The sequence below is a fragment of the Brachyhypopomus gauderio genome, chromosome 19, assembly GCF_052324685.1.
Source record: "Brachyhypopomus gauderio isolate BG-103 chromosome 19, BGAUD_0.2, whole genome shotgun sequence".
Lineage (NCBI taxonomy): Eukaryota > Metazoa > Chordata > Actinopteri > Gymnotiformes > Hypopomidae > Brachyhypopomus > Brachyhypopomus gauderio.
This window is the reverse complement of record NC_135229.1, coordinates 2,654,703-2,678,814: the sequence shown is the minus strand read 5'-3', so window position 1 is coordinate 2,678,814 and position 24,112 is coordinate 2,654,703. Positions and strand designations below refer to the sequence as shown.

General features: G+C 45.3%; 3 protein-coding genes across 4 annotated transcripts in view; all 3 read right to left on the bottom strand.

Annotated features, from left to right (window-relative positions):
- Window positions 1-3,533: 3,533 nt before the first annotated feature.
- On the bottom strand, window positions 3,534-10,511 carry LOC143483233 (C2 calcium-dependent domain-containing protein 4C). Its single transcript, XM_076982055.1, has 2 exons — window positions 10,012-10,511; window positions 3,534-8,939 (listed from the first exon to the last, which is right to left on the bottom strand). The coding sequence occupies exon 2, from the start codon at window positions 8,897-8,899 to the stop codon at window positions 7,619-7,621; it is 1,281 nt and encodes a 426-aa protein (XP_076838170.1). The 5' UTR covers window positions 8,900-8,939; window positions 10,012-10,511; the 3' UTR covers window positions 3,534-7,618.
- Window positions 10,512-18,355: 7,844 nt separating this feature from the next.
- Window positions 18,356-22,141, bottom strand: rab31 (RAB31, member RAS oncogene family). Its single transcript, XM_076982286.1, has 7 exons — window positions 21,916-22,141; window positions 21,173-21,252; window positions 20,092-20,173; window positions 19,283-19,354; window positions 18,901-19,007; window positions 18,717-18,826; window positions 18,356-18,598 (listed from the first exon to the last, which is right to left on the bottom strand). Exons 1-7 carry the CDS (start codon window positions 21,949-21,951, stop codon window positions 18,501-18,503), a joined length of 585 nt encoding a protein of 194 aa, XP_076838401.1. The 5' UTR covers window positions 21,952-22,141; the 3' UTR covers window positions 18,356-18,500.
- Window positions 22,142-23,676: 1,535 nt separating this feature from the next.
- ralbp1 (ralA binding protein 1) overlaps window positions 23,677-24,112 on the bottom strand; it is an 11,145-nt gene continuing 10,709 nt past the window's right edge. For both annotated transcript variants that reach the window (XM_076982284.1, XM_076982285.1), the window contains exon 10: window positions 23,677-24,112. This exon is cut by the window's right edge and continues 140 nt beyond it. In XM_076982284.1, coding sequence (XP_076838399.1) covers window positions 23,920-24,112 — 193 coding nt within the window. In that variant the 3' untranslated portion in view covers window positions 23,677-23,919.

Below are 24,112 nucleotides of genomic sequence, written 5' to 3'. Positions count from 1 at the left end.
TAGTGAGACTCTGAAATCCAGAAACTGAGAGGAGAACATATTACTTTCTCATCATCAGGGATATTGCTTAATATCTGCACAAGCATCCATTATGGCATAAGACTGGGATTACTAATGACTCCTATTCCAGAAAGGTGAACTCTGATGTTAATAACTGACATTTACAAGCAGGAAAAGATTTGTTGTTATTATATAGTTTATAATTTGAATCAACTTCAGAATCACTCAATGACCTTCAAAGCCCCCTAATCTTAGACTTTATCATGATCATAGTGAGATAGTCATGAATCCCACTCCAAATTCCTCGCACTAACGATAGCTGTGTTACTCCTCTCCCACTACAACGCTTGTAATCATGAAAAAAATCACTCCTTTCACTTTTTTTTTACAAGTAAGAACAGTGTAGGAGTGAATATGTAACCTTGTGGCACTCCCTTCTGGACGGATGCAGGCTAGCTAGTTCTCACAGACCCTCTCACAGGCTTCAGTTCTTTAGTCCATCTTCTCACTGACCAGAGATTGGTATAACCAAATTGCAAATGCCCTGTGTTACCTGACTCAGATGTGACATAGGCAGAAATAGACCAGAAATGTAAACAGTATTTCAGGCTGAGTCTGCCATGTTTTTCTCTCAGTGTAATTCACTGAGTTCGCACTCCCTGAGCTGACCTCATCAGCAAGTGAAGACGTTGGCAGAATAAGACATGTCAGGAAAGCTGTTTGCCAACTGTTCAGTGTTGCAGTCCCACACAGACAATTACTACGCATAATTCAGTAAACTCCTGAACTTGTGTCTCCATTAGCAAGAAAGCAATGGACTAACACGGCAAAAAAGTCTGGCAGTGGTTCACCTGTGTTCACACGCTGCTCCTCAGGTCTCTGGGAATGAAAGTGTTGTTCTGCTGAAATATTCATGGTTTCTGAAGACAATGAACTGCTTGGAATCTAGTTAGGGTACCACAGTGTTTAGCTGGTGTCTTATGAGAAGTTTTCTTAGCGAAATGAAAAATGTCTCCCTTAATATTTCCCACTTTTCCCAATAGGATCTTGCAGTTTGTCTTCTAAAGACACCAATTTAGGCTGTTTGAATTTGGCAGAGCCAAATTGGAAATAAAAGTGCCACAAGTTTTGCATGTTGCTATGGCAGCGACATAAAAGAAAAACGACGTTTGGAGATTTCCTTACTGCCTGGGTAGCACGTCAAGACCAAGGAAAGCATCTGAAGTCTCATTATATTCTCTGTATAGTGTCTTGCACACACATATGTACACAAAACCCACACATATTACATAATAGGTATGTGAGTTTTTAAAGGAACAATTACATGCAAATGGCCTATAAAACAGCGGTTTTTGTCTGCATTGTCAAAGACTTCTGGAGGTCGACCCAAACCAGTCAGACTGGAATTCTGGAGGTGGATCCAAACCAGTCAGACTGGACTTCTGGAGGTGGACCCAAACCAGTCGACCAGACCTCTGAGCCACCCCAGTTCCCTCATCTTTTGTTCACAATCCAGAGCAAATGATAACCTTCTGCGTTTTTCATTTTTGTCCTCACACCATCTGATAAAAATTAAAATAAAGAAACGGCCGAAGAATACAATGGGGTTGTGGGGAAAAGTATGGGTTACTGTTTATTCAAATGGAATTATAAATTCTCTTTTCTCGCTGATACGGTGTGCTTCTGAAAGGCCTTTGGGTCTTTTATCAAGTAATTTATGCTGACATCAAACAGTTCTTTTCCTGTTCATGGTGAAAGCAGAGACTGATTTGCCGAAACAGTGTGAAATATTTCCTACTTGACAGAATTTTTGCATATGGTTCTATATATTTTTGCTATTACAATGTGGGTCTTGATCTCTTGGCAAAAAGTGTGTTGTGATATTCATGTTATTGAAAAGTAACAAAACCATCTTGGTGATTAACACGCAGTGAAAGCTGAGGTTATTTTTACCATCTCTGGTCAAACTATTCATTGACTAAAGTGACATGAGGTCATATAGCTGTAGACGGTCTGGTTTAAAGCAAATAAGAAGCATTCTGAAATCTATAAGCAATATAAATGATTTGACAGACCTGTAGAATTTTCGCTTCATATAATGTATAGTAATTTTCACTTTAGTCATGTGACCTCTTACCTATCATTTTCTTTATAATACAATGGTTCCATAGTTGCTATAGTAACATTTGCCATATGGTGTAAAAAAGTCAAAGACTGCTAGATCAATAATATTAGACCCCTGAATGACATTTCACGGTGAGCTGAGTCTGGTAGCAGCAATCGTAGCAAACCTCCTTGGACAATAAACCTGATGCACCTACATTTATCTAATTTCAACAAGAAACAAGTGACTTGTGTGAATGTCACATCTTTAAAACGTGATAAACATGAAACAAACATTATAGTTGTTACACACACATACTGGTGAACTGCAGTGTTTCACACGGGTGAAAATGTTTCACTAGACTGATTTCTGTTTTATCTCAAAACACCAACTATCATTTGGAAGTGAAAACACAGTTGTCATCGACTTCACACTCGAAGGCTTAAAGAGTCGAACCGTGACTAACAGCACAGTGTCGTTAGGACACTGGGAGGTAAACCATTATTAGCGACATTAAGGAGTTTATCGCTGGACACATTTGACCCAACACTTGTAAGCAATAGCTGGGTAGCATACAATGAGCTACGCTAAGATCAAAGAAAACTGGCCATTTAATTATGAAAGACATATTTCAAACACAGCATAAACTTGAAAGCACACACAGAGGTTTATATTTTAACAAGCAGCAGAGGACACTGAATTTGTGTGTCAACATCTGATTGAATGCGAATTGTGTGGACTGCAAACACTTGATGACATGGATGGTTGTGTTTCTGCTACAGTGCGATTGGACAGGAAGGGTCACTACCTTTCGCCGTAATGGTGTGGAAATCATAGGCACACGGTAAAATTAGGACCCAGATATGAGAACCTCACCCTGGACGTTTCTGTGTTTCCCCCCTGGCTGTCACGTCAATCCCAGCTCATTAAGCTAATTATCAGACCAATTATCAGGGGTTAGCCATGTTAGGTCAGAGCGAACATGGCCTTTCAGAGTGTTCAGGTCCTCTGGGCTGTGAACATGAGCCGCTGAGTGAAGGAGGTTGTTTTTCCTGTACAAGCCCTCAGAACGGCAGTGTCATATTATATTCATAGCTATATTACAGGCTTCATGGACACCAGAGAGACCGGGACAGGTTCCGCCCTCTAGGACACAAGGTCCTGTTGTGTGGTAACGCGTGATAATGACATGTTTTAAGCGAGACTACAAAAAGAGGGGGATAATTGTACAATTGTAATGAAGCGTCAGTCTGAGACTGTACTGCAAATGTAAATCGTACTGTACTGGAGTCCAAAGCAGACTTTAAATCTTAGCCTTTGTTACCATGGAAACCCCAGACCAAGCCCCCCTCCCCCTCCTCCTCCCACCCCAATCCATAATGCGATGTGTGGAAATGTTGTAATTTCAATGCTCTCAAATAAGTTCGCCTTCACGCTGCGGCGTGCAAAACTCCAACAACACATTTACTAGGATTATATCAACATTACATCAGAGCCAGCGTGAATGGAGAAGAAGGAGAACACCAAAACATGGGAGCATCTTTACCCCTGGAGGCTCTTACGCTGTGACCCGAGCCCCTCCCACAGACCTCCTATAGCCCCTCCCACAGCCCCTCCAGTTTTGTTGTTGTTTCACAAAGTGTGGAATCTAGCGTCATCGTAGGAGCGGCCGGGTACAAATGGACTGAACGGTACCGAGTTCGTCCCTGAGCCCAACGAGTCGATCTGCAAATAGAGCAGCCTACAATTATCATTAGAATTATAACATTATAGTCCTATTGATGGAACGAGTGGGTCTCATTTTCCATCTGGACTGTAGTTACTTTAATGTGTCTTAATTGGCTGATGACTAGTTGACCTACTGTTAGCAGATAGCTTCCATCTGTCATGGGCAGTGTCTGGGCACGGGGCTTTTTTATTTGTCCTGCTGGGTCCATTTGCGCACACTGACAAAGACTCCCATTAAAGTTACATTCAGCCTTCCTGACTGCGTTCACAGAACCCCGCTTGCTTTGCTTTCTGAGCAAAATAGCCCAAAGATAGATCCACAACTTATGGCCACAGTCTCCTTCAGCATTTACAAGAGTTATTTGATGAATCAGTCATAAAATCACTGATGTGTCACTGATGTCACATTCAAAAGTATAACAAACAAACAAACAACAAAAAAAAACACTTGGACTTAAGCTCCGTGTTTCTGTCGTATGGATGACATGATCTTGTAAGAGCTCACTGGTTTAAACTGTGCCAGCATGTCCGTTCAGTGTTTGACTTTGTGTAATGTAACGCAGCAGCATTGACTGACAGAAGAGAGGCTGTGATTTTAATCTCTATGGAGTGTTAGGAGCTGAATGCACCTTCAAATGTAGACGTGTAGTTCTGCAGTGTGGAGCTGCGTATTCATTGACGGTCGCGATGTTGTTGGTGAACATTCGAGCAGGAACAAGATGAAAATGAGAAAATGAACTCTCACATTTGTGAACACAGGAAGGGGTAATGTGAACGTAGTGAGCATACTCCGATAATACCACTTTTTCACCAGCCCCTTCACCACCTGGGTCCTTCTTTTCAACAGGTGTCATGTCACCATTGCATGGACAGTGGTCCACCATTTAGCGCTAGTGTGAATGTCAAATCCCGAGCTGTGATCATAGGCTAGAAAACGACTAACATGCATGACATGATGCATACACCCACAAGGAAGTGGGGTTTTAAGTGCTATTTCTAATAAAAATGCTTGTGTGTGCAAATGTCAAGATACAGAAAGAGCTCATGATCAGAGCTGGAAGGTGTTATTGACCTTCCAGGGAATATTTAGAAAAAATAAATAAAAACTTCACAGCAAGGAAAATCACAGCATCTACAGAACCTTTATTGAACGAGGCACCAAAATAGACAAGTCAATACCGTGTTTCACTTCGGGCTCAGGGATCAATGTAAAGTTGGGGGAGGAGAGGGAGGAGCTTTAGGGAGGAGCCAAGAGTCACTACAGGAATCCTTGTGTGATGAAATAAACCATGAAAGTACACGATGACAAACGCACTCACTCAAAACCAATAACCACCACTGAAAATAGAGAAAACACCCACACAATAGAACTGGGAGGCACAATATATTACACTACATCTATTTTAATTCAGCGAATGCAGGTGACCTGGCTAATATGTATGCCCGCATGCAGCGTGAAAGAGGGGGAACGCACATACAGACCTACCACACGCACGTACAGACCTACCACACTCAATTACAGATCTACCACACACATGTACAGACCTACCACACTCGCATACAGACCTACCACACTCACTTACAGACCTACCGCACGCATGTACAGACCTACCACACTCACATACAGCCCTACCACACTCACATACAGACCTACCACACTCACTTACAGACCTACCACACGTACATACAGACCTACCACACGTACATACAGACCTACCACATGCATGTACACACTGGCCACGTGCACATACAGACCAACCATGTGCATATACAGACCTACCATGTGCATGTACAGACCTACCACATGCACATACAGACCAACCACGCGCATGTATGTACCTACCACACGCATATACAGACCTACCACAGACATGCACAGACCTGCCACGCGAGCACACAGACCTACCAAAACGCACCCACAGACCTACCACATGACACACCAAAGGCCACGCATCAAGTTCCACGGATAGGCACTTCATTTTTCAATAAGTCTGAAAGCAAGTGCGAGACACTTTAATCTCATCCACAGGAATGCCAAAATGAAAGATCAATATTCAACTCCCTCCTGCATGCAGACCCTTGTTGCAGCATTTATGTTTGAGGGCTGTCTGCTAGTCAGAAGTCATTTGCCCAGAGTTAATTGCACTTTGACTGGCTGCTACAGAAAGGGGAGTCTCTGGTCTTGAAACAAAGCTAAGAGGGAATCTAATACCCGCGATTCGACTGCTCTAATCAGTGCTGATACAAGAGCAGGGACATCACCGGCTTACTGAGGGTCATTTCAGTGGCTAGACCTGGAGATGGGTTTCAAATGGTCCAGACCCTACAGGTCTTGGACAGGTCCGGCGCAAGTCATGTATGTAAGTATGGATTTTGTAAAAATTGGACTAAACAAGGAGCCTGATTGGCTGGCTGTCTGTTGATGTGCCTGACTGTCTCTAATATTTATTTGTTAATTTGTTTTGCAGGCTTAGTACCCAAGACATTTCCCGCCAAAAGACTAGCCTTTTATTCTGAAAGGTTAACACGAAATCCTTCTCACAGCATATTAAACACTAACCACAGCCAGACAAGGGCGCAGGTACATGCTATGCCAGGAATAGCGACTATGAGCTTTTATCCGCACTACCTTGTAGAGAGCTTCCAACGCTAACTTGATTAAATCATTCTCAGAACTCTCATTGGGGATTCTCTGAAATATAAGATGCTATACACGGAGCCATGCTCATGTTTGGCTCGTTAAACCAGTACAATAGATGATTTCAGTGAAGACAATTACAAATTCCATATAATTAGTCTGATGAGTTGTAACTGTACAGTGACATGATCATCAACGGCCATGGTGTATGAAAGCAAAGTACTTGCTGGTAGTGCTAAAGAATTCAACACCGGGTAAGAAAAGCATGAATCCGTGCAGACAGGCCTCAGCTGAGCACAGGACATTTCAACAAACATGCCAAGACTTTGCAAATACTCATTGAAGTTCAAACGTACACCACGAGTGGCCTGGTATTTACAGGAACAGTGTAGTTGTCATGGCGTTGTACAGAGGGTCCAATCAAGAGCCTGTCCAGTCCTGTGGTCGTCATTGGCTGCAGATTGCCATCCGTAAGGCTGGTGTGATATCATCCCATAAAACTACTCGGCTGAAATAGTCAGAATTACAATAATTAATAAACAAGGAACCGAAACGAACGATTTGGCACCCAAATCCCTCACATGCTCCAGTGATGAGGAAACTCCAAGACGAGGCTTAATGGGGAACGTGTGGCAGGAACCACACACAGCGCCGCTACGCTTGGGCCGTCACGGACGAGGAGAGCATCCGTGTGTGGCCACGCCCCTTCTCAGCCTCACCAGTGAGGCGTGAAGATGTGCGGCTGGCGTCTATGGAAACGGGGCTTCCATAGTAAACCAGGAAAGTTCCTAGAATACACACACACACACACACACAAAGAAAAAACAAAAGAAAAACAAAACACACACCTGACAAAAAGATTGTTACACTCGCACAAAAGCGCACATTCACAGCTGCTAGTTTTATGTACAAAAGACTTCAAACACCGCCCCACCTTGTGCATACGTGAAGAATGCACGCACAGACGCATGGACAAACACACACGTGCGCAAACACAAACAGATCCATTCTTACTAACGCACTCGGTCTACAAAACTGGAAAGGTGACTTCTCACAGGGCAAGAGAATGGGGCAAAATGAAGACTGAACAGGGAGTCCAGGTCCGGTTCCTCCTGTTCAGTGCAGTGCGCCTGGTTGAAGGCAGCACGCTAGAACCCCGCGAGCAGCTCCTTGAGGGGCACCTCCCTCTCTCCGAGCAGCGTGTCTCTCTTCAGGCTGGTGCCCTTGTTCACCACCTTCATCTTGATGGCCAGGGTCTTCACCTGGGCCGCAGACAGCGAGTCGAAGAAGAAGTCCTCGTTGAAGACGGGGTTGCGGCTGTTCTTGATGATGGTGCTTCTCTGCTTCTGCAGTTTGCCGGGGTTCAGGTAGAGTGCCACGCAACAGTTGATGGTCTTCACGTCCACCTGCCGGTCGTAGAGGTCCTCGGCCGCCAGCACGCGGACGCGGAGACGGGCCGCCTCCGTGTCGTAGTCCGTGCAGAGACGCAGCGTGCCGCCCTTGTGCAGGTTGACCGTGTGCTGCGTGAGGCGGTCGGAACCGGCGCCCCCCCCTCCGCCCGTCTTGCGTCCGCCCCCGAAGGCGGGCGAGGGCGGGCAGCGGAAGCGGCGCGGGACGCTGGGGCTGGTCTCCACCGAGCTGCACTCGTCGGTGGAGAGCGAGCTGTGGCGGGCCAGCGAGCGGCGGGCGCGCGACACCTTGACCCGCGTCTCCTGCGTGACCATGCGCAGCAGCGAGGCCGAGCGGGAGAGCAGCGGCGAGTTGAAGGGTGAGGACTCGGCCGAGGAGCACGTGTCGCTCTCGCCGCCGCTGAAGTAGCGGTACGGGTTGGCGTGGGATGCGGTGCAGTCGCTCGGGTTCAGGTGGTTACCCTGCGCCCGCCGCTGGGCGTTGGGCGACGTCAGCGGGCTGGTGGGGTCGCTGTGGAAGAGCGACTCCTTGCGACGAGTGTGCGGGCTCTCCATCAGCGTGGCGAAGCCGTACGACGTCTGCGCCTTGGGCACGTACGGCAGCGACATGGCCGTCTGCGACTGCGGGTCGGCGTTGGTGGTCAGGTTGCCCGCGGCGTCGCCCGACGCCAGGTCGTCTGCGCTCTCGATCTGTATGATGTGGCGGTTGGCGGCCTTGAGCAGACTCTTGGAGTCCCCGGTGAGTTTGCACATCAGGCGGGGGCTACGCGGGCTGCCCTGGGGCATCTTGCTACAGATGGCCTGCTCCGAGGCCGACGAGTGCAACTCGTTCTTGGGCTTGAGTTCAGGCGTTTCGGCCTCCGGGGGGCAGCACACCAGCTTGGGCGGGATGAAGAAGTCGGGGATCTTGTCGGGCGTCAGGACGTTGCTGTAGGGGGCCTTGCTCTGCCTGTCGCCGGACTCGCCCTGACGGAGTACGTTGCCCTCCACAGAACCACGAATCTTCTCCAGGAGCCACATTCTCTGTGGTGGGGGCGGGGCCGGTGGGAGGAGTCACACCCTGCAGAAGTATACCAGGAAGAAAGAAGACTGGAGTTTCATTACATGACTGCAGTGTCATGTTCCGCCAGTGACAGCGCTGCTGAAGCGCTAATATCGATCGTCGTGGGTTTGATTTGCATTTAGCTGACACAGTACAGGAGAGAGAGCGCTTCCAACTTTTACGTGCGACAATTCGACGTGGTCAGTAAGTGTTAGTATCTCTGTATTACGGTGACAAATCTGGCAACTGAGATTATATAATTTCAAATTGTTACAGTGGATATGGGATTTAACTTCTTTATGCAGTTGCCCATAATGTAGGCAGCATTAAATGTGGCACAGCGTTATCTGTTGAGATACTAAATGGATTATGTGTTAGTGACTTTATTTGAACCATAACGGTGTATGGAATCGGCGTGGATAAAATACGTGTTATTCAGTATTAGGGGAACGATTAACAGGTTAATGGTTTTAAATTTCTTAATTATCACAGTGTTTATTTTCTCGTGTTTTGTTGATTTTCATCTCTCCCACGTTGTGAACTTACCCCACATTTCTAAACGCGCAGAAAATAACTTTTTGCACCTTCAAGCACGTTAAACGCATTTACTAAATTTAATCCAAATGTGTCGCTGACACCAGAACTGCGTTACTTTATTGAATGACCGGTCCAACCAAGTAAATTTTACAGGAACATGTATCGTCCTTACTATTATATACGATACTATTATAACACGATGGTATTTACAGGCGACTCTCCGAAATACTGTTACATCAAGCAGCGGTCTTTACTGATCTCTACTGATCTTTATCTGTCTTTACTGATCTTTTACTTACAACTGACACGATGAAAAGCTTAAGATCGAAACAAGGTACTGCCAGTTCCAATAAGTTATCGCACAGATGTTATGCAAATATAAAAGTAATACCTCTTAAAACATTGTTAAATACCGATATATTTTATATGCATGTACTTTCTTTACTAAAACTGGTAATTTGAGACAATATAATGTGGTTAAGAAGTATTGTTGTAAGTATTGATCCTAAGGGAACGTTCATAAAATACCTGTTGAATAGTTTCTGTAACTTACTGTAAACAGTCGCTGCGTCCAGATGTGGAGAGTGACAGGTAACTGCTTATTCTTTCCATCCGACGTATACCGCCTGGTTTAAAGAACGTAGCCTGTTAATCCAGGACGTGGACTAAACGTGCGGGTTGTCTAGTGCGGGTTTATATCGCAGCACCCGTCCACGGTGTTGGGCTAAATCAGCCAATGGCAGAGCGCGATGTCTCCGCGCGCGTCTCCGGGATTACGAGCAATCCGTGTAATTATGCTCTTAATCCAAACACGGCGTGGCTAATCTGTGGGGGATGTACAGCGCATTTCTCTCTGTTTCTCTGCTACAGATCAATAAAAGTCCAAAAGTCGGAACATATTTACATGACGAGGCGAGTTTCATGTAAATTTAATGTATGATAGTGCCAAGAATTGTTGCACTATCCGTCCGTCTGTAATTTCATCTCGCAGGCAAATTCCGTACATGTGAAAAGTTTACTTGGTGGTGAACAAAACAACATTCACATGGCTCTATAATTGATACGCAGTCCTCCTGCCTTTCTGTTTCCCTGGAAACTCCGCTATGGTAACACACTTATTAGACTTGTAGAAGTGGTAAAACCTTGTAAAAGTAATCTAAGTGCAGGGAGTGCATTAAATTAACAGACACGGAAAGGCAGATGGACCTGGAGTCAGAGACAGCAGCTCTGGGGGCAGATCGCACACATATTACCTGATCGGGGCAATACCTGGAAAATCACAGGCGCTTGGAGGACGACTGGAGGAAGGAGCACTTCGATCATCATTCAAACAAACAAGAAAAATCAACACTCAATCCAACGAGGCATATGAGATCAGTTTTCGTTTGATCCATTCCGTCGTATTTACAGCATAATACAAGACTGAAGATTTTATTACGCAATTATGTTTATAGCAGCTTCGTCATTACCTATTTATTACTATTATTATTATTATTATTATTATTATTATTATTATTATACCCAGTCTCTCGCTGTCAGTCTCTCTCTGTCTGTGATCACATTAACCCGACAGAAGAGGGTGCCCTCATCTGTTGCTATGGGTTTAACATTAAAACGCAATTAACTAATTGCCTGGAGTGCAGTGTGGCATTAGTGCGGTGGAGGTGCCGTGATGATGAGAACATCTATTCTAATTTCCCATGGCTGGCTTTCAAACCGAGAAACGGGTAAACATAGCAGCGCACTCTTACCACCTACACGCTCTTTCATGCCCACACTATGGTGGTCAGCTCCCAGCACCAGCACCAGAACCAGCACGCTAGGGTCTTTTATTGTGAAGGCGTCAAAAAATGTCTGGTAAAAGATTGGTGGGAAGAAACTTGAGAAGGCATCATAGCCTACACAACACCTGCGTCTTATAAGTGTGGTGTGCTGACGTTGCTGAACGGTTTTGCGTCCAAACGAAGAGTTTCCCCGCACTTTGCTGCCTGCGGGGTGAGACGTGGACCTCGTGATGTCCACATACGGTTCATTTATTGTTCCTGAACCAATCAAGTCGGAGTCTGTCTCGGCGCTGCACTTGAAAGTGCCATTTTAATATTAATATTTAATGTTTTTAATACAGCCTAGTGTGTACAACCGTGTCCTGCTCCGCGGGGAGCTGCGAGTCAGGTTATGATCACGTCGGTGTCGGTGTCTGGGGCAGTACAGTCCTGGGGCGGCGAAGGCTCGCACAGAAAACGGTGGAGAAAGTAGCAGGAAGTTTTACATTTCGGTAGCTGGTGATTGTGGACAGATACTAGAGTCTACTACAGTGTGTGCGCGCGCGCGTCCGCGTGCATTACAGCCCTACAAGCCCGAGACTCCAAACGTGTTATAACATCTGTTTAGGTTCGGTGAAATTAATACGAGTGCATACGTGATTTTTTTTCAGTGTTAAATCAAAGGAGGTCTGCACTAGTGCAGCGCCCCCTGCAGTAAAGAAGCTTTGCTTAAGAGCTGATTTAGTGATAAAAATGTATCTTAACAACGATCTGGAAATAACATACCCCTTACTGGTAAAATGCCACAGTTCACCTTTACTCAGAAACTCCACAGAGGTGAAGCCACACACCTACGCTATGGTGATCAGTGTCTCATAAGACCAGTTCACAGTGCAATCTTCTAAACAGTTGTCTAAAACGTCCTTCCTCATTTAGCATCCAGGCAAATTGGCAGAGCTGAAAAGCAGCTGGGTGGAAAGAGACAGAAATATTCTTGGAGATCTTGTCAGGATGTATCATGAACTCTATCCCAAACCAGGAGACTTTAGATCCAGGTTTCCTAAAGTCCAACACGGGCTGAGGACTGGCTCGTCTAGCAGAACTAACAGCTCCAGAGTTTTAGTAGCGGCCATGCCTGTCTCCTGTCCTAAAACAGCAGACGAGGATCAGGAAACACCTCCAGGCCTCTGAAAGACCTGGAGAGGTGATGTATGGTGGATGGGTCCCATATTAGCTTCTAGCTAAACTCACACTGTGCTAAATTCCAAGAATATTTCCCCTGAAGTTTTTCTTCGCACAAAGTCAAGCTAATAGATGGCAAAAGTATTTGTTCATAGATTTTTTTTTTTTGCTCAGTGCCAGTAATTGAGCAGGGCACTTAGATGCCTTCATCTGGTCATAGACAACATCCAGGCTGAGACTCACAATGACTGTGGATAGAAATAGCTTGAAATGATTGCTGCCTGTGTTTCTTTAGTAGCCTAGAGTTTTCCTCCCATCAGTGACCTAGTTGCTGTACAGTTTTCTAGCTTCAACAACCATGAACCATTCTGCGACCCCTCTTCCTCAGTCCGGGAAGGAGCAAGAAAATAGAAGCGATTCTATTTTTTGAAAGAAAAGGCTAACGGGGCAGGCTGCCCATCTGGAATTCATCAGCAGAGCTCTGAAATCTGAATACAAAATCAATCATGTTGCCATTTTTATACCCACTGAACAGCTCACTCAAATTTGAATAATTTAATAATAGTTCAGGCCAAGACTTATTTTGTCAAGCGGCGGTGGGACGGTCATGGGTGGGAAACGAGGGAGCCCCAGAAACCCAGAGTTCAGCACATGTAGGAAGGAATAAATGATGCAGAAGGCCTGTTGTCTAGCTGTAGTGGTTTGTGTCTGGAGATACCGTGAACAACGCTGTGAATACACGTCCGTCACATCTAGAATCACAGGAACGTTCCCCTTGTCCAATAATCTAGAAATCACAGGAACGTTCCCCTTGTCCAATAATCTAGAGTCAGCTTCATGCATGAAATCCTGAAATTAAAGACAGACCAAGCATGTTTTTTTTTAAACACAAGGAAATATTAAGCCAAGCAGATAATACACATTAAGTGGTGACACTATATGAAGACTCAGTGTGATGAGGATTCATTATCTTACTTTTCTAGAAGCTGCAGAGAGCACAGTACTTAACTCCTGTTCCAACAGTGAGACAGACCACGTTACGGTTACGTTGTAATATGCGACTTACTCAAAGCTTCTTTAGTCTGATGCTCAGAGATGAAATTGTTACTTAACGCATCTTGGACTGATCTGAGCAGAGAGCACACATCTTCCTCGCGTGTAGACAACCTGACTCTTTTGTGCCCGTCTCCCTGTTCCTGTTGTCTCTTGCTAGACTGTTCCCATGGTGATCTAGAATACCATTTTCCTGACATTTGGCAACAGGTTCTCGCTTTTCGTGTGCGTGTGTGTGTGTGTGTGTGTGTGTGTGGAGGGGCAAGTGGGGGGGGGGGGGGGGGGGGGGTGGGTTGTTCAGTTCTCCTGCCCCACCTCCATCCAGCAGGACTCTGGGTGGGGTGATAGAGGGTGTTTCACCACTCATGCCCTTAATATCTTGCCCACACGCCCTCACACACGCAGAGTCTCACCATTAACCCGGGGCACCTCATGGTCGACCGAAAGGTGGTTGGGGCATTGCAGTGTTGGGCGTGAGACGGGACAGGGGCAGTAGTTCATAGAGAGCGTTAACTCATGATGATTGGTAATCTACACCTAACACATAGCCCATTACTCCGGGGACAGGTGCTCTGACTTTAAGCGTGTGCGTGTTCTTTCTTTAATGTTTCTCAATGAGTCTGTCAAGATGATACAAAGCGCCCTCCTGCAGACTCGCACCAAGTTGTCAAATACATTTCTTTCACGCCACACCTTCGATTTGGTGGTGCTGTGCACATCCGTGGACCAGGACCAGGACTTTGGCATCGAGATGATTCAAACTGGAGCAGAATCAAGAACAAAGTGGAAGAAACATTGCAAACAGATGTGGCCGGTATCCTTGGTAAACACAACCAACACTTAATTATCTTCGTCAGACAGCGAGAGATAGGATAGATAGTTAGGCAGCTATATAATACTGAATGGCACATTAACTTTTTTTTAAAGAGAACATAACATACAAGATCACATAAAATACATATTAACATATATCCCTGTCTTCAGGAACATTATTATAAGAATACATCACTTTGAAATATCCCTCTAACCACTGGAATGGCTTTGGAAAAGCTGCGTATGTCTTGGTAGCAGACACCTTGAGTTCTACGAGGACGTCTACAGGGGAATCTCACGTCTGCTCACATTACCCGTCTGTCAGGAGGATATCCCGCCCATCTTTAACGAGCACTTCAGGGGTCAGAACCCCGTAGCCAGTGGTTTGCACCAAAAGCCAAGAATTAAGCAGTGATGTGTCTATCTGTTCCGAAATGCTCTGATGAATAATTTCATTATTTTAATTTCAGCCTGTCCCTTCTGGGGATAGGAAAGGTTTAGGATAGGTTTGTTAAATGTTCTCAGTAAAACAGTTAGATTGGGGCCTACCGTTTACGGCTGCTAGGGAAGTGTACAAGCCAAGTCACATTCAAACTCTTCCAACTACATAGATGTCAATTGGGTACATTTATTTATAATGTGTTGTCAGAAAGCAGCTTGACTGATGTCCGAGTCAAAGCCCCCAGTGAGGAAGCCAAAGGTGACAGTTGCATGAAAAACTTGCAAAGAACATGCAGAAACCTCGAGAGGAACCAAGACTCAAAAGGGGAGTGGAAAGGAACACCACAATAACAATAAACAATATAAACAATAAAGAATATGAGAGCAAATAAGCAATGAAAGCATATTCTGGGTTTCCAGGAGACATAATCTAGGTTTAATGAGTAGATTTGTGTCTGAAACCCATCTGGCACAAGGATGTCTACCCAAGGCAATGCAGAAGTGGGTGGCTGTGGGGGGGGGGGGGGGGGGGGGCACAGCAGGGGGACATGAGGGGGTGTGGGAGGAGCTACAGCAGGGGGACGTGAGGGGGTGTGGGAGGGGTTACAGCAGGGGGACATGAGGGGGTGTGGGAGGAGCTACAGCAGGGGGACATGAGGGGGTGTGGGAGGAGTTACAGCAGGGGGACATGAGGGGGTGTGGGAGGGGTTACAGCAGGGGGACATGAGGGGATGTGGGAGGAGCTACAGCAGGGGGACATGAGGGGGTGTGGGAGGAGCTACAGCAGGGGGACATGAGGGGGTGTGGGAGGAGCTACAGCAGGGGGACATGAGGGGGTGTGGGAGGAGCTACAGCAGGGGGACGTGAGGGGGTGTGGGAGGAGCTACAGCAGGGGGACATGAGGGGGTGTGGGAGGGGTTACAGCAGGGGGACATGAGGGGGTGTGGGAGGAGCTACAGCAGGGGGACATGAGGGGGTGTGGGAGGAGTTACAGCAGGGGGACATGAGGGGGTGTGGGAGGAGCTACAGCAGGGGGACATGAGGGGGTGTGGGAGGAGCTACAGCAGGGGGACATGAGGGGGTGTGGGAGGAGCTACAGCAGGGGGACATGAGGGGGTGTGGGAGGAGTTACAGCAGGGGGACATGAGGGGGTGTGGGAGGAGCTACAGCAGGGGGACATGAGGGGGTGTGGGAGGGGTTACAGCAGGGGGACGTGAGGGGGTGTGGGAGGAGTTACAGCAGGGGGACGTGAGGGGGTGTGGGAGGGGTTACAGCAGGGGGATGTGAGGGGGTGTGGGAGGAGTTACAGCAGGGGGACAGGGGGTGTGGGAGGAGTTACAGCAGGGGGACATGAAGGGGGTGTGGGAGGGGTTACAGCAGGGGGACATGAGGGGATGTGGGAGGAGCTATAGCAGGGGGACATGAAGGGGTGGTGGGAGGAGCTACAGCAGGGGGCTCAATCCGAAATGGCATACTTAAGCATGCTGTAGATTTCACTGTAGTACGCTTTCAGTAGGTGACTGGGTAGTATGCATACAACCTGAGACATACTACGTGCGCCATTTTACCTACGTCATATTACACCACATGATCACCATTAAATGCTCCAGTTAAATCATGGGACAGTGTGCTGCAATCTCATACTTCAAAATGGCTCCGGATTCAGTACGTCATCCGGGTACTTTTCGCTTACTGTTTAATGTAGTATGTATTTGGACATACTACCCTTTATTGAGTACTGCTTTGGAGTACTGTATAGGAGGGAAGTATGGAATTTCGGACGGAGCCTTACACTTACACACACACACACACACACACACACACACACACACACACACACACACACACACACACACACACACACACACACACACACACACACACACACAAGAAAATCTACATCTGCCAAGACGGTGGGGTGATGCGTCTGGATGATATTGTATTATCGTATCCCCTGGAGTTCGGAGCTAATGGCAACCCAAATAAGTCACTACTGCCCTCAACTGGTGAAATGTAAATATTATAAAAATGGAAAGACAAAACATTCCCACAATTAGAAATACAAATTTATTAACAACTTGGTTATTATGAAATGTTACTGTGGTCCGCATGTCATTCAGATCGCACATGTAAATGGATAGGACATCACTGCTTTCAGACAGTTTAGGAAGCATTGTTAAGTAATACATTTACAACAACACACTAATAAAAACACCCCGGTCATTTAGTTATAGTGAAATGCAGCAATATATAATATTGATAAGACATAAAAAAATTAATATTGCTCTATGAACGACGAATTGAATTAAATAGCTAATTCGACTGAAATTATCTGGTCTTGTTTTGCACTGTAACCCAATGCCTGTGTCTTAAGAGAATTGAGAGAATTTTAAAAATTAACACGATTACAACACTATTAACAGCGTACAAAACTACACGCTGCTTTTGTGACAACTGACACGAAGCACTTAAGGTAGGCGACAATAACCGACTGTGATTGTGGAAAAGACCCTAATAGACCCAGCGTGCCGTATTTAGCTGAAGGGCTTGAGATTGCACTGCCCTCTGGTGGCTGTTCGGAAATTCGACACCTACAATAAATAACATCCTGGCTGTTGCAGAGTAAAACTAAACACTAATCTGCATCAAGGCACAACGTGGCAACACATTTAGGACAATCCATAAACTCACAAGTTTTATACCCTCAGTAATTTCAATGCAGTCTGAGGATAATGTCCCTTAATTCAAAACATTTCTATATGTTTGCTCTGAAACGGTCAACTTTTACATTCGTAAGTACGGATTAAGGAATTAGTTGATAGAGCACGTTCAACACAAAACTCCAACGATTAGCATTTTCTTCGATTACAGTACCACATTTTGTTAAGGGCACTTGACTGATTAGTAACAAATAAAACATTTTGGCTAGCTAACCTACCACATGGAGACGTGTAAAACGGCGTGAAGTCTACTGCGTGCACTTAATGTGACACATGTTTAATGTGTCAGACAAACCACTTCAGTTTTAAGAAACTTCGCACGAATTATGCATGTATAGCAGAAACAAAAGGCATGTTAACGACTAACCTAAAATGTACATCGAATTTAATAAATTTATTTAGGTTTGGAACTGTTATGATGACCCATTAGAACCCATCATGAGCCAGTATTGGACATGTATACATGAGGAACTAATGATTATATTCCATGAATAGGTATTATAGTTTGAGCTGAAGAAAATGTATGTTTATAATAATTGCTACTATACATAGAACAAACAGCTTAAAACAAATATTCTGAACAACTCTCAGAGTATAAACATTATGACACAAACCACAAAAGAAGAAAAAAAAAAGCATCATACTCAGAGTACAAATTACTGAAGTTTCGTTTCTTCTTCCTGAATCTTGTTCTTAGATAAACTCATTCATATGGGATGACACATCTAAGTGAGTAAGAGGACATCAGACACCCAGGGTCCTAGTGCCGGGGTCTTTCTGTACAGAGTTAGCCTGCTAACCCTGATCTGTCATGCTGCACCAAACAACATGAGAAATACTGTTCTAGTCGCTTTCATACTTAATGGTTGCATTCTTTAAAATGCATATTAATAGCAGAATCTAAACTTTTACCACTGGATCGTAGAACTTTACCGCTGGTTTTAAAGTGTAAACAGTTTTGTTTGTTATTAGATCGAGTATCGAGTACTGAAGTCAATTTGCGATCACGTTCCAGGTCGTGAGTATCAGGAGGCAGATATCTAAGGCCAGTGGGGATCCGGTGGGCGGTACTAACAGCAGCGGCGAGCGGAGGAGGGTGGCGGCCGCGTGACCTTGAAGGACTCTGTGCTGTCCACCTCACTGTGCTCCAGCGGAGGGATCTGTTGACCTGCGCACCAGGCAGCAAGACAGACAAGACGTCACGGGCCGACATCACGCACGCCGACCGCAGGGACGCTAGCAGGACGCGGACGCCTGCCTGAACCTCGTGTGCTTGTAGGACTTACTGATTTTGTGAAAGAGCTCCTCGACGTTGACGGCGTTTCTGGCGCTGGTTTCGATGAATATTGCTGCGATAGATTCTGCGAACTCCTTGGCCTCTTTTGTGGGCACTTCCCTGTGTAAACAAAAGGCGGAGTCAGGTGGAGCCGCAGACACGCCCCCCCTCCTCGGGTGGATGGCGGTGCTCACCGTATGTCTCCTAGGTCATTCTTGTTTCCTGCTATCGCCACGACGATATCGTCAGGACCATGTTCCTTTAGCTCCTTCACCCACTTCTTCAGTGTCTGGAAAGAGTCCTGCAGACAGACAGAAGACAGGACACGGGACAGGGGACACGGGACACCGCCGTTATGCTGTACGGTCTACCAGGTGTGTCGGCAGTGCAGAAAACAGGCCAGGGAACAGTGCCACACTACAGGACGTGTCCCTGCCTCGTCTCTGCAGATACTGTGTGCATCACGCTACAACAACATGTCAAACTAATACTGCTAATGTACCAAGGAAATGTCACTGATTTGAGTGTAGCCATGGCAGCCTTTTGTCCAATCAGGAGGATCAGAGAGAGTCTTACCAGCTTGGTGATGTCATAAACGATTACCGCGGCAGCAGAGCCTCTGTAGTACATGGGTGCCAACGAGTGAAACTGGAGGGGGGGGGGGGTAAAAATTCACGAGAGATTCACGAGGAATGTTTCACCATCATGCGGATGTTCTAGTCAGTTAAGTGAATTAATAAAACACAAATATATAAATGTTTACGGGTTTGATCTGTGCTAGCAGATGAAAAACAAAAACACACATTTTGCACTCCCCTGCAAATTCTCAGATGTTTATGGGATGGGTTGTCAAAACAGGACATGCAACACTGAGGGGGGGGGGGCATCGGTGTCCGAACAGATTACAGTGAGCAACATTTTTCCATGAGGACAGAACAAGCCCACATATCGACACTTGTGTCATCAGGTCAGACAACATTCCTGCTAAGCATTTTTTAAACACACACACACACTTTTCCCCCCAGCCTGTGAATGACTAAGACAAACAGTGAGGTCACACCACACCAGACACAATGACAACACCCTCTACATTCTCAGGACTTTTCTGAAAGTCCACCGTCCTCATGGGCTGGAAGCCAGACCTCGTCTGGGCCCTGCGAGCGGAGTCTACAAGTCCCACACGTCAGCCCCAGCGCTACGGCTTTGTGCGGTTCAGTGCTGATCTGGGGCCGAACCTGCTCAGACTGAGCTGGAAGCAGCTATTAAAACAGTGCCAGGCTTGAGGTGTGATGGGCGGCCGTCACGGTTGTACGTTCTCCGTTGAGCCCTGCTCACAGGAAGTTGGCCATGGCGGAACCAGCGGACAGAGAAGAGTCCACACTCACCCGCTCCTGCCCCGCCGTGTCCCAGATGAGGAACTTGTGAAGCTCGCCGCCACAGGGAACCGTCTTGGTTAAGAAGGACGCACTGACAAAACAAACACAGACGCAAGAAGTTCTGAAAACGCTACCACACAAAGAAGTTCTGAAAACGCTACCACACAAAGAAGTTCTGAAAACGCTACCACACAAAGAAGTTCTGAAAACGCTACCACACAAAGAAGTTCTGAAAACGCTACCACACAAAGCTGTTGTGGAGGACAATGAAGATGCACGTGTAGAGCAGAGGGGCAGCCTCCTTAAACACTGGAAAAGTGTCAGTTACTGAGACTATATGACGTAAAGCGGGAATACGCCACTCCATTTTCTCAATCTATTTAAAGATGTCTGCCAAACACGGGTCTATTCCCACTTTCATCATGCAGTACCAACTACACATGCATTTGTCTCATATACACTGAACTGCACGTAGAGGACATGTAACTGCATATTAAGAGCGTTTGGGTCCTGTTCCTTGGACTCTAGTGTGAGTGCTTTTGCTTGTTTATGAGCACTTGTTCTTGTTTTTTTTTTAACGTTTGTTCATCTCTGATGTGACTAACAAGTTGTTCTGCAACTCTTAAAGCTGCGTGCTTCCTGTCTGTATGAATTCAGACAGATCTCACAGTGTAGAGCTTGTGTTATGTTTCTCCTAAACCAGTTCAACTGGTTTTGATCCACCATATGCGTGCATGAAGTTCTGTTATAATAGGTTTATCTCTGACAAACAAAAACAAACGTGTAGGTTTGTTGTAGGTGAGGTGTAAGTCTGGTGTGACTCTGTGTTCCTCTGCTGATGATGACGACGACTGAACGCATGAACAGTGGCTCTGCAGACAACTGTGTGCAGTAAAAACAGAGCTGACCCTAGCTCGGCTGTAGCTCCTAGACTCGGGGCAACCGTGGCATTCCAGGATCAAAGGAGGCAGGATGAAGTCAGTACTCCCACTCATAAATCTGACACGACTGGATAATGCTGCTACCCAAGCCCATTTCAAGATACCAACACGCAGACACATGCAATGTGAGTCTCAACACACGCCCTTACCCGATAGTCGGGCTGATGTTGTGGTCGAAGTGATCCTGGACGAACCTGCACACAATGCTTGATTTCCCCACACCCGTGTCCTGTCATTACAAAGACGACATACATTAATCTGGGGAAAGGGTGGTCACATCACATCACTATATAATGGACTCTATGTGTGTGTGTGTGTGTGTGTGTGTATATATATATATATATATATATATATATATATATATATATATATATATATATATATATATACACACACACACACGTCTGTGTGTATTTTATCTTTAAAATATTACATATAATAAGATAAGATTACACTACCATGAACACACTAGGTTAACCAAACCGGACGATGACGTAATGAACGACACAACTTATTTCGCCATTGACATTCCTTTAATATTATTTGCTGTATTTTATTTCTTTTTTTTTTTGCTAGATACGGTCAATGGCACCGTGTGTGTCGATTAAACGGCAGCTGGTTTGAAAAACAATTTTTAAAAAAGCTAAAATTGCCTGTCGCGCGCCATTTGATAAACTGATCGGCATCTTTTAGAGTCAACACTACAGACCGTTTATTGCACGCGCACCGTTTCTTCAGGCTAGCGAGCTAACAGACTCACACCGCCACCTCAAACCCCTCGAATATAAACGAAATAAACCCGTTACAACACCCGTGTCGAGTCAAAACGCGGATTTCTAATAGTCCAGACCGCAAACGGAAGAATGTTGAGGAACTTTTTCCCCCCACTTACCCCTAGAAGACACACTTTTAGTTCCCTTATGGCCATTTTAGATCGCTTCTAAAACAGCCGATGCATGATTCCCAGTCTTTTTTTTTACCGTCTCACTCACAGCGGCCTTTTCTTCCACAAAACGCCCTAAACTCCACCGACCATCTCCTTCCCAAATATAACGGAAACTAGCCGGAGCTGCCGACCGCCGTCAGCCCCTTACGTCACTGAATAAATATGAGACAAACCGAGCAAGATCTCTCGTCTAAACTCTGTAGAAGCGCAGTGTAATCTGTATTTTAGTTATAAAGATCTCCATCTGGAAAGATGAGGTTCGCGGTCTCGCGTTTTATTTTGATTGGACATCACTAGTCACAGCACTACGACAAAGTTGTTCTGAGAGACTTTATTACTTTATACAGCTTTGCTTCATCCCCCATGTCATAGTACTTACACTAGAGATTTAAATCTATGCCCACTGCATCTTCCCTGCAGTTCAGTCAACAGCAGTTATGACCGGACTTGTACAGTATTTCTAAACTGTAGCATACATGAAAAGCATGATGAAAAAAAGAGACAAGAACAGAAGCAACCCTCACGCATAGTGCAAAACTGAAGTGGCTTGTGGAAAGTTAACGCTCAAACTTGTGGTAGAATACTTTGAGTTATTCTCTAATTTGTGAGTTAGCATAAAATAAAGTCATAACTGAATACAATCAACTAAAACAAGACAGCTTTGTAATAATTAAACAAATAGAATAACAGACATGCCCCCATCTTGTAGTTCTGTCTGATAATGTCATGACCATGGTAAATGTGGAACTGTTAACATCTTTAGTTAGTTGCCACATTCATTACATAAATAAAAACATTACGGTGCTTTGTATGTATTAAGAATTAGGAATAACTTCACCAAACTTTTTACTGCTCTAGAAAAGAATGAAAACACAAAACAAAGTTCCCAAATCAACAAATGTTCTTGTGCTCTAGATCTAGGGGATCTGTTAGTGTATTTTACAGGAATAACAAAGGCAACAGTTCTGATTGTGTACATGTAGGCTACAGTCAAACAGAGCTACATTTGAGACCAAACTAACGAGTGTTACCAGATCTACAACAGTGACCAACTGTTTTACCAGGTGTATATCAACACCATGAAATGCTTATGTATTTACACTGTCCCAGTGCAGCAAACAATATAATCCAATCAATGGCAAATTTAATACAAATGATGCTCGATAAGTTATTTAAGTACATATATAATATAGGTGCATCTTTACATAGAGTTTCTTCAGTGGAAAACTTTTAAACTTCGGCATGACGGAGCTCACTCATATATGGCACAGAGGTTAATGTTTCACTTCCCCACACAAACACACACACACACACACACACACACTCGCGTGTGCACGAACACACTCGCACAAGCACACACACACACACACCCTTCAACAGGTAGAGCCAAGAGGACATCTTGAGCATGAAGCCCCCCCCATAAATGTTCAGAGGAAAGGGGAAAAATAACAATTGCTGATCAATATTTTGTTCATGCCCTTCAAGCAATTAATTGTGTCTGGCAAACAACTCATCTAAACACATTATAATAATTGAAGATAGCAGAAAACGTTCTTGTTTTCTCTTTCACTTTGTTTTTTGAGACCACCAACTCCAGTCAAAGTTTAGCTTGAGCAAGGGCAAAATCATAGCGTTTCTGATCATGAAGCTATATATTTTTGGCTAAAACTTCTCAATTCTTTATTCTTATACAGGATTATGTTTTAAAAGCACAAAAGAACAGAAAGGAACGTGGCGCCGCTCCTGAACTTCAACCCTAGCCTCCCACTTCATCTGTCTTCTCAACCTTTCCCAACCATCTTTTCCGACATCTCTCCAATGTCTGGTCCCAATATCAAAACATTCAGGGCGGATGCCCAGGCGATATTCTAGGTACTGACCAATAAGCCTTCACCCTTTATGTTACACCAGTGTGTCAAAAACAGATCTGAAGCCACTTGATCACCTGATCTAGAGTGGTGGATTCTGACTCACAGCATGCGTTTTATTGGGTGAAGGTTTTAAAGTCTCCTTTCCTGGCTTCCCATTGGCTGGAGCTGCAGAAGCAACAGCTGATGTGTCTGCTGGGGTTGCTATGGTGACAGGTGCACTGCGTTTGATTGGCTCATCCCCTTTGGATCGTTCCTCCGGGCTGGGCTGTGTG